General features: G+C 38.7%; 1 protein-coding gene across 1 annotated transcript in view; it reads left to right on the top strand.

Annotated features, from left to right (window-relative positions):
• Positions 1–10,978, top strand: part of LOC105988289 (uncharacterized protein C3orf20-like) — a 47,449-nt gene that overhangs the window by 2,616 nt on the left and 33,855 nt on the right. The window contains exons 2-3 of the mRNA XM_013019865.1: positions 732–866; positions 7,772–7,997. Coding sequence (XP_012875319.1) covers positions 7,774–7,997 — 224 coding nt within the window. The 5' untranslated portion in view covers positions 732–866; positions 7,772–7,773. The remainder of the gene's footprint in view (positions 1–731; positions 867–7,771; positions 7,998–10,978) is intronic.

Genomic DNA, 10,978 nt, shown 5'->3' with positions numbered 1-10,978 from the left:
GGGGGGGAGGGGTCTGGTCGTGGGGCCTGAACTCTGGGCCTGGGCGCTGTCCCTCAGCTCTTCAGCTCAAGGCTAGCACTCTACCACTTGAGCCACAATGCCACTTCCGGCTTTATGTGGTGCTGGGGAATCAAACCCAGGGCCTCATGCATGCAAGGCAAGCACTCTGCCACTGAGCCACCTTCCCAGCCCCGATGGGAGGAATCATTTAAAACTATACTTGATACATCTGCAGATGTGTTCTTCAGTTTTAGAAGTCATTTACTTGTTAGTTTTCCATTCTTACCATTTATAAAATCTCTCCAACTTTAATGAGTTTCACAGTGACATTAAGGCAACATTTAAGTACTTGACATTGCTACTGACTTTTCTCAACACCTAGGGAAATAGAAATTATCAACCATACTGTACAAGAGAGGCTATTCATGTCTCAGTGCTAAAATTAGGGCTCCAAATAACTATACATTTGCCAAGCATTTTCTCATTCTCAAATAGATCTCAAATCATTTCTGTCGACTCCTCTTCCTTTTCGCAATAAATCATAGCAACCATAAATTTGTAGCACAAAACCCTACACTCATTCTGCCTTAATGGATCTAAGTCAAAACAAACCTTTTATGAATGTCAGTTTCAAATGTCCTTTCACATGTCATGAAAATACCTGATTTCTACTTGATTTATGATCATGAAAAGTCTGCATAAAAACTTACTCTTCTTTCTGTTGCACACAGGTGAATAACTTTATTACTGTGAAGATTTCTGGGCGCTTTGCTATCACTTTGGTCTACAAATGGCATCCCAAAAGCCTGAAGCTGTCTCTAGCACCTGTAAAGCACAAATTTTTGCCTCTATGTTTAGCTGACATGGTAGGTCCAGCTCGCCACTTCTTTTCCCCTTTTCCTTTCCCCTTTCTTTTCCCCTTCCCCTTTCTTTTCCCCTTCTCCTTTCTTTCCTTTTCCCTTCTTCCTTTTCTTTCATTTCTTTCGTTGTTTCTTCTTCCTTTCCTTTTTCCTTTCCCCCTCTTCCTCTGCAATCCCCCTTCCTTTCTTTTCCTTTTCCTTCCTTTTTTCCCCCCTTTTATTCCTCCTCCTCCTCCTCCTTCTTTTTGCTCAGTCATGGGGCTTGAACTCTGAGTCTGGGCACTGTCCATAAGAGCTCAGGGGGAGTGCTCTACCACTTGAGCCAAAGTGCCACTTCCAGTTTTCTGGTGGTTTGTTGGAGATAAGAGTCTCACGGACTTTCCTTCCTAGGCTGACTTTGAACTACAATCCTCAGATCTCAGCCTCCTGTGTAGCTGGGATTACAGACACAAGCCTGTGACACTGGCTAGTTTATTATCTATTTAATGATGGCATTGGAGCTGAGCTCTGCCTGTAATCCTAGCTACTCAGAAGACAGATCTGAGGATCACAGTTGGAAGCTAGCCTTGGAAAAAAATTCTTTTTTTTTTTTTTTTGGTCGGTCGTGGGGCTTGAACTCTGGGCCTGGGCGCTGTCCCTCAGCAACTCAGCTCAAGGCGAGCGCTCTACCACTTGAGCCACAGTGTCACTTCCGGTTTTCTAGTGGTTTATTGGAGATAGGAGTCTCACAGTCTTTCCTGCCTGGGCTGGCTTTGAACCTATACATTTAGAAACCTATACATCTATGTGAATTAAATACTTGTTACAGAAATAGTAAAAATGCATATTTTTAAATTTTTACTATTTAGAATTACTATAACATTTTGAATATTCTGAATCCATGTAATTTCTCTATAATTAGTTCATTTTGTAAAATTGTCCTTCCTTCCCAAGTGTTATTAACCATAACTTCTGAAAAGAGCTTGCAACCTCTCCCAGCCCATTTTTATTCTCATTTCCAGAGAAGCCAATGAATTGTTAGCCACTATTTCAACTTTAGAGACAAAGGAGGATTCTATTTGCATGTTTTTTTCCAATGCCAATAGACACTAGATTCGTTTTACAGAACCAGTTACTTGACATAGGTAGTTTCATTTATATAGTTAATTGGAAGAGGCAAGGATGACTTTTGTTAGGAAGTATTTTGTATTTAACTTTATAGAGAAAAGTTGTAATCATGTTTAAGTATGGCAATTCAGTGGCAGTAAGTACACTGACTCTCACCACCATCCGTCTCCCAAGTTCTTAGTCTTACAAAACTAACATTCTGTACCTATTAAACAATACCAAGCCTGTTCTGTGTAGTCTTAAAAAAAATCACCATTCTCAAGGATTGTGGTTCAAAGCCATCCCAGGAAGGAAAGTCTGTGAGACTCTTATCTCTAATTAACCACCAAAAAAACTGTAAGTGGTGCTATGGCTCAAGTGGCTCAAGCTCTTCAGCCCAGAGTTGAAGCTCTACGACCGACCAAAAAAAAAAAAAAATCCATCACCATTATCTGATCTCTAAATTTGACTTGACTTCTCTAAGTATCTCATATGAGTGGGAATACAAGTGTTTGTCCTCCTTAAAATTAAATTTGTATCATCTTTAAGTAGTTGTACAACTACTTACCATTCAACAAGTCAGTTTATAATACATCCTAATTGATATCATCCTTTTCATTCTTTTCCCCCATTCCTCCCATCCCAATCCCTCCCCCTCATTGTATTTGTCCTTTTTAAGTGGTTTATTTTATTTAATCTAGCATTTTCAAGGTTCCTTTAGCTGGGCACTGGCAGCTCACATCTATAATCTTAGCAACTCAGGAGGCTGAGATTTGAGGATCACAGTTCAAAGCCAGGCAAGGCAAGAAAGCCTGTGAGAGTGTTATCTCTAATTAACCACCAAAAAGCTGAAAGTGGATCTGTGGCTCAAGTGGTAGAGCACTAGCCCTGAGTGAAAAAACAAAAAGGACAGCAAGCACTCAGACCTTGAGTTCAAACCCCAGTATTTGTCCACAAACAAACAAACAAACAAACTAGCAGGCATAGTGACTGGGTCCCTAAGTTCTCTTCCAGCCAGTGAAGAATTCAGTGTTCTGTTTGTTCCCTGTACTCTCAGACACATTCTGGAGTTACCATGAGGCTTGGATGCTTGCTGCCCCTGGAGATACAAGCCAGGGTGTGTATGGAACAAGTGGGAATCTGCCACAGACTATAAAGCTCCTAGCAGCCAATACTGGCCCTCAGTATGTGTGTGTGATACACACACACACAACACTTAAACTCTTCCATTTACTTCTTTAAATCTTTTCTTTAATGAGTTATGGCTTTTTGACTTCTTGGTTTCTATATATCTTAATGTGTTTCTGTGTTGATCACCAAAATTATGCAAAGAACAGGGGCTGGGAAGGTGGTTCAGTGGTAGAGTGCTTGTCTTGAAAGCATGAGGCCCTGGATTTGATTCCTCAGCACCACATAAGCAGAAAAAGCTGGAAGTGGCACTGTGGCTCAAGTGGTAGAGTGCTATCCTTGAACTGAAGAGCTGAGGGACAGTGCCTAGGCCCAGAGTTCAGGCCCCATGACTGACAAAAAAATGGCAAATAACAATAATGAGTTAAGTATATAAGTATGCATGTGTTTAATATGTGAACATGTAAATGTTCCCATAATTATGTATACTTAATGAATATGTATATATATATATATATATAAACACTAAATAATCTAGCCATGTAAACTCATGCACTTATTATTGTGGCAAAATATTCATAACATTGACTTTACCGTTTTAACCATTTGTGAGTATTTCAATGAAGCTAGGTACCCTCACAGGGGAATGTGGCTTTTATATGTGACTTTGGTCCTAGTTTCTGACATAATGTCTGGCCCATAAGTAATTTTAACACGCAATAAATACTTATTTGGTGACATAATAAATGGATGAGTGAGTGAATACATAAAGGAATAAAACATTTAATGTTGGGCTGGAATGTAACTCAGTGGCAAAGTGCCTGCCTAGCAAGTGCAGTGTCCTGGATTCAATCCCCAGTATCAAAAAAGAAAAGACAAAAATAGTTAAAAATAATTAATATATGAAGTGGTGTCTCTTTCCTGTCCTTATATTTGTAAGTCTGTTCTTTCAGACATCTATATTCATGTCTGTATCTCATAAACATACATTTTTCTATGTCTTCCTGTTTTAAAGCCTACTGGTTCAGCAGACCAATTGATTACAAGCACTATTGATTCATCAATGGATATAAGCCCTATGCATGACTTTGTGACATCTATCAACCTGAGAATGCTACAAAAGAAGGCCAAGCATATCTTCTCTCACTGGTTGAATCACTACAGATTTTCAATGGGTCAGTTCTGGAAACCTATTATGTTGTTCCACATGACCAGTTCCCATTGTTAAGCACTTCAGAAAAGTAATATTCAAATGCCTATCCCCTCAAAGTTTTGCAAAGTAGCAAGTTCGTGAAATGTGAAACTCTGTAGACACAAATTCTTCTCATGGACTTGAGTGATTGGCTAGCAGGACAATAAAAGTTGTGGGCTGGGAAGGTGGCTCAGTGGCAGAGTGCTTGCCTTGCATGCCTGAGGCCCTGGGTTCTATTCCTCAGCACCACATAACCAAAAAGAAAAAAGTCGGAAAAAAAAAAGAAAAAAGAAAAACGTCGGAAGTGGCGCTGTGGCTTAAGGGGTAGAGAGCTAGCCTTGAGCTGAAGAGCTGAGGGACAGAGCCCAGGCCCAGAGTTCAGGCCCACGACCAGACCCCATCCCCCCCCCCAAAAAGAAAAGTTGTGCTTGATGTTACTTCCTTTTAATTTGTGGAGAAGAGAATCTACTTGGCCACTTTTTTAGCACCAGGAAAAGGTGCTTTTATGTTCATTTTTAACATCAGAAAACTTCCCTTTAAAACCTCCCCCAGTTTCCCCTTTGTACTTCAGTCCTTGCACATGAGTTCTGCTCACTAGCTATATTGTAAAGGAATTTCACATTGGAATATGTTATTGCAGCATCAACTTGTACTTAACATTTGATTAGAGTCTGCACTATTTCACTCCTTGACTATTAATGTAACAGTTTATTCATGTTTTCTTTTTTGTTTTTTTTTTGCTGGATGTGGGGCCTGAACTGTGGGCCTGGGCACTGTCCCTCAGCTCTTCAGCTCAAGGCTAGCGCTCTACCACTTGAGCCACAGCGCCACTTCCAGCTTTTTCTGCTTATGTGGTGCTGAGGAATCGAACCCAGGGCCTCATGCATGCAAGGCAAGCACTCTGCCACTGAGCCACCTTCCCAGCCCTATTCATGTTATTTGTAAAAATGAGATACTATAAAATCTCTACAAACACTGAATTATTGAATACCAAAACACTGCTCCTAGGATAGCTCATAGATTGAGCTTCCTGGGAGATCTGGTAACAACATTTTTGCCTATTGATCGATATAGCCATATTATATATGTGTTTCTGTCTAAAGACACCTTATTTATTATGTATTTGTTAATAACAATGAATTCGTGGTCAACAACACGTCTGAAAAAAGCCTATCTAAAACATGTATTTTATTCTTTCTTGCAATTTTTTATTATAATTATATTTATGTTATAATTATAATTATAACATAAATTTCACACATTTCACAGTATTGTGGGATAGTGATACTTAGTTAAAGTCACAAACACATTCTAACCTTCATGGCAAATGATCTCTATCGTAGTCTATAAAGTTTAATGTGTATTTTATTCTTAAGGTATAGGTATACCACAGCCTTCTTGAGTGTAGTATTATACTTGCAGGCTACTGTAAACAGAAAAATCAGGGCTGGGAAGGTGGCTCAGTGGTAGAGTGCTTGCCTTGCATGCATGAGGCCCTGGGTTCGATTCCTCAGCACCACATAAGCAGAAAAAGCTGGAAGTGGCGCTGTGGCTCAAGTGGTAGAGCGCTAGCCTTGAGCTGAAGAGCTGAGGGACAGTGCCCAGGCCCACAGTTCAGGACCCACGACCAGTCCCCCCCCAAAAAAAATAAAGAAAAATCAATAAAAAGCACAAAAATGCTCCAAGCATAGTAATACATAATATGAGAAGAGCAGTTTTTTTGTTGTTTTTTTTGTTTTTTACAGTATAAGAGCTGAAACAAGAAGACAAAATGAAGCTTCCTTTGATTTCAGCTGGGAGCATGCATAAAAGGCGACTTGAAACGTTCATCTCTCTGCACCTCTGAATGGCTAACAAAGTGTCATGAATACCGGGGTGGGGGAGGTTACAAAAAATTTTAGTAAGTAGGCAAATTCACAGACATGGAATTGTATTGATTATATGCTAAATCCAAAGGCACCTTACCTTCTCCATTTGAGGAATTGGTTTAGAACATACTGTGGTATAGAGCAGAACTTCCAGAAGGAAATGCACAGATGTTTTACACAGGAACTAAAAGCAGAAATACCCCTCCAAAGAGCTCATCTGGGCTCGAATGACTGAATCCATTAGACCTATGAGCAGCCTTGTAAGTTTATCCCATACATCAGTTTGTATCCCATTTTCTGTGATAACAATTTTTATCTTTGGCCCAGTGGCTCAAGCCTATAATCCTAGCTACTCAAGATCCAAATCAGAGGATGCTCAAATCCAAAATCCTTTTCATAAAATTATGTAGTATTTGCATGTTACCACACATATCTTCCTGCATATTTCAAATAATCTCTCTACTTGTTATTCCTTTTTTATGTAAAAAATTGTTACAATGTAGTGTTTATAGGATAAAGATAAGGAAAATATCTACATATATACACTATAGATGAATTTTTTTCAAGTGTTTTTGATCCATACTTGGTTGAATCCATAGTTTTGTTTTTTGTTTTGTGCTGGTCCTGAGGCTTGAGCCAGGGGCCGGGAGTGGTCCCTGAGCTTTCTCAAGGCCAACATTCTACCACTTGAGCTATAACTCCCCTACTTTTTGTGTGTGTGTGTGTGATTAATAAAAATCTCACAGACTTTTATTTCCTGGGCTGGCTTTGAACTGTGATCCTCAGATTTTAAAAGCCATCAGCTCCTAACTAGTTAGCTGACAAATATTTGAGAAAAGCAATTCAAAAGACAAAAAATTTAAATGTGCAGAGAATTTTGGAGGTTTCAGTTTCTGGTCAGCTGGCTCCAATGTGTTGGGGCCAAAGTGGTGAGGCAGAACACTGTGGCAGGTTACAGGCAGAGGAAAGCTGATTACTTTATGACAGCAAGGAAATAGAAAAGATGGAGAAGGAGTAGGAAATCTTTTTTAATAAATCAAATCTTTTAATAGATCCCGAGAAACCTACTTCCTCCAATTAGTCTTCACTTCCCTACTACTTTCCAATAACAACATCAAATTAGAATCCACAAATGGATTATTCTATCAATTAGGTCAGGCTCCCATGATCCAACTACTTTCCTAACTCCCTATCTCTGAAAACTGCATTGGGATCAAGTCTTTACTACACAAGCCTTTGGAGGGTTAAGGGAAGACTTTATATTCAAACCATAAGACCTTCAGTATAAAATACTTGGATACAGAGGGCTAAATGTACTCACATCACGATGGTATTTATTCAATATGATAATCTACTTAAAGCATTTCACGCATTACCTAGCATAAGTAAGCCCAATCAAACCCCTATGAATTAGGTTGATAGATAGGAAAATTTCTACATTTATTACATAGATGCCTTTTATTCTCTAAGCAGACCAAGAGGTACATGTGAAGTAAGAGAACCATCAGAAAATGAACATCTGGAAATGGTAAAAGAGCACCCAGGCTACTACAGGCAACTTAATCCACACAGCTCAGCCTAGAGATGCTTTGGTCTACTAAGAATGTTTCGAAAAATAATTTTTTTTTAAATTTCAGGAATGGAATCGATAAACATTTGCCAAACACCTGAGTTGCCACAAAAAGTGACCATCAAACAAAAGGTCTCTTTAACAACAGCTCCTCTGAAACAAGATATAAATGAAAGTTCTAAGCATAAGGAGTATCTTCAATGTCAGTATACCTTCCAACCACTGAAGAATGTCTTTAAGCTTTCACCTCCTTGTCGAATTCAGAGGGCCTTAGCTATCAATCAGACCTCCCGGTAACAAGACTCTTTTTATCTCTCCCTTCTATTGGTCTTAATAATCCATAGTTCATCTGATGTTTGAAAGACCAAGAGTTAGATGGACATTTCATTCAGTTCCTACAAATGTTCAGTAAGGTCAGGCACTGATGGCTCACATCTGTATTACTAGCTACTCAGGAGGTGTTTTTACAGAGCCAATATCCAATAACCAGCTACCATAGTAGATGATGCTGAGAGATGGATGGAAGAAGCAGACAAACCTAGGATGGCATAGAGTGCCGAATTTAAGGACAGAGATGTCTCAGGTAATACCCAAAAAAGCCTCCCATACCTGCAGGAGAATGAGGAGTTTATATGCTAAGCTAGGAAAAGGTGGATAGGGGCAGTGACCAGGCAAAAACCTGGGATTTCTTGAACTTTCAACACTGCTTTTGCTGTGTCCCAGAGTTTCTGGTATGACATGCTTTTATTTTCATTGAAGTACTATTCAACAGTGTGTTGTTCAGTCTTGCTATTGAGTTCTGGTTCTTTTGTGATCAGATAGAATATAGGGAGTTATATCAATAAATATTTCCTCAGGATTATTGTATATCCTAGGATATGATCTATTTTGACGAAAGTTCAATGGTCTGCTTAGAAGAATGTCTTGTGTGGTTGCTAGGTGAAATACTCTGTAGATATCTATTAAGTCCATTTGGGTTATGATGTCACTTAATTTAGAGGTTTCTTTGCTGATCTTCTGTTTGGTTGAATTATCCTTTGATGAGAATGGGGTGTTAAAATCTCCCTCTATTATTGTGTTGGGGGTCTCTAAGTTTTTGTTAGTTTACGAGTGTTTGTTTGATTGGAGTGCTTGTTTGATTGTTTAATTGGGAGCTCTGCTATTTGGTGCATATATTGATGACTGTAATTTGTTTCTTCATGGATCATGCCATTTCTTAATATGTAGTGACCTTCTTTATCTCTTATTGATTTAACATGAAGCCCATTTTATCAGCTATCAGTATGGCTACTCTTTCCTTCTTGCAGGATTTAGCTGCTTGGAATATCTTTTTCCATTCCTTCACTCAGAATTTGTGTTCATCTTTGGCAGATGTGTTTCTTGGGGACAAAAAATGGATGGATCTTGTTTTTTTTGTGTTGTTTTGTTTACAAAAGTAACAGCTTTATTTATGAAAATGCTCAGGGACAGCACCCAGACCCTGAGTTCAAGCCTTATGGCCAACCAAAAAAAAAATATTTCTACTTGAACTTGTCTACTTTCTCAATTCTTAAAGGACAGAAATACTTCCTTTTAAACACATGGCCCCATGGTTCCTCCTCAATAACCTTGTTTTTTCCATCTCCTTCCAATAAAGTCAGTACCTTCTTCCTGATGCACATTTGAAGTGAAATTGGTGATTCAACCCTCAAAATACAATTTTTAATAATACTGAGAAATGCAGGAAATAGACAAAATACACACCCACTTGGATTTTAAAATCCATGCTTCTTGAAAATATTACAGGAAAGGGGAAACACTAGGGCTCCTTGGCATGGGTCGAAACTTCCTAAGTAAAGATCCAGAAACATAACACATCAAAGCAAGGCTGGATAATTTGGATTGCATCAAACTGAAGAGTTTCTGCATAGCAAAAGACATAGCTAGCAAAATAAATAGAAAGACTACAGAATGGGAGAAGATCTTTACTAGCTATGCCTCAGACAAGGGCCTCGTGTCTAAAATATACTTAGAGCTCAAAAAATTAAATGCCCCCAAAACAAATTCTCTAAGAAACAGCAACTAAATTAGTAAATTGGCTAAAGTCTTAAAGAGAGACTTCTCAGAAGATGAAGTAAGAATGGCCAACAGAAACATGCAGAGATGTTCAGCATCTCTGGACATAAAAGACATGCAAATCAGAACAACACTGAGATTTCACTGCACCCCAGTTAGAATGGCCAATGTCAACAAAACTAACAATAACAGGTGCTGGCAGGAATATGGCCAAAAGGGAATGCCACCACACTGTTGGTGAGAATGTAAACTTGTTGAACCACTCTGGAAAGCAGTATGAATGTTCCTTAAAAGACTACACATAGAGCTTCCTTTTGATCTAGCAGTTCCACTTCTGGTTATTTATCCAATTGACCACAAACCAGGCCACACTAAAGCTACCAACACAACCATGTTCACTGTAGCATTGTTTACCATAGCCAAGATATGGAATCAGCCCAGATGCCCCTCAGTGGATGAATGGATCAAGAAAATGTGAAATGTGTGTGTGTGTGTGTGATACATACCTCACTGACCATGTTCCACTTTTTAAAATTGAGGTATTATGATCATATGATAAAGGTAATAAGTACATACACATGTGTATACACACACACAATGGACTTATATGCTTCTATCAGAAAGAATGACATTAGAAAGAATGCCATTCATAAGGAAACAGAAAGACTTGGAAAAAATTATATTAAGCAAAAAAAAAAATAAGTTGTATTAAACAAAGTAAGCCAGACCCAAAGAAACATAGGTTGCATAGTTTCCCCTCATTTTTAGTAATGAGAATGTGCTATAAATATACAGGCAAACACAATGGATAGGAAAACACAAAAAAATTATATAATAAGTTAAACAGGACTCTAAACATTCACACAGATACCAAAGGAGGATATTCTTAGGAGAGGATCACAAAGGCTCAATAGTTATGTGCATATGATCATATAAAATGATGCTTACTGAAATGAACTCCACATAAAGGAAAATAAGTTTTTTTCTTTTTTCTGTTTTTCCCTTTTTGTTGCTGTTTTTTGTATTTCTGTACCTCTTGTCTTGTATGTAAGTTTACCTGATTTGGGGAGGGTAAGGGGAAGCACAAAATTAGTGAGATAAAGGGTGAACTAATTCAGCAGTGATACTAGACACTACATTGATTTTGTTTTGGGTCCGGTCGTGGGGCCTGAACTCTGGGCCTGGGCGCTGTCCCTCAGCTCTTCAGCTCAAGGCTAGC

The sequence above is a fragment of the Dipodomys ordii genome, unplaced genomic scaffold (genome assembly GCF_000151885.1).
Source record: "Dipodomys ordii isolate 6190 unplaced genomic scaffold, Dord_2.0 Scaffold3, whole genome shotgun sequence".
NCBI lineage: Eukaryota > Metazoa > Chordata > Mammalia > Rodentia > Heteromyidae > Dipodomys > Dipodomys ordii.
Note: the sequence above shows the minus strand (reverse complement) of the source record. Positions and strands in the feature narration are given on the sequence as shown.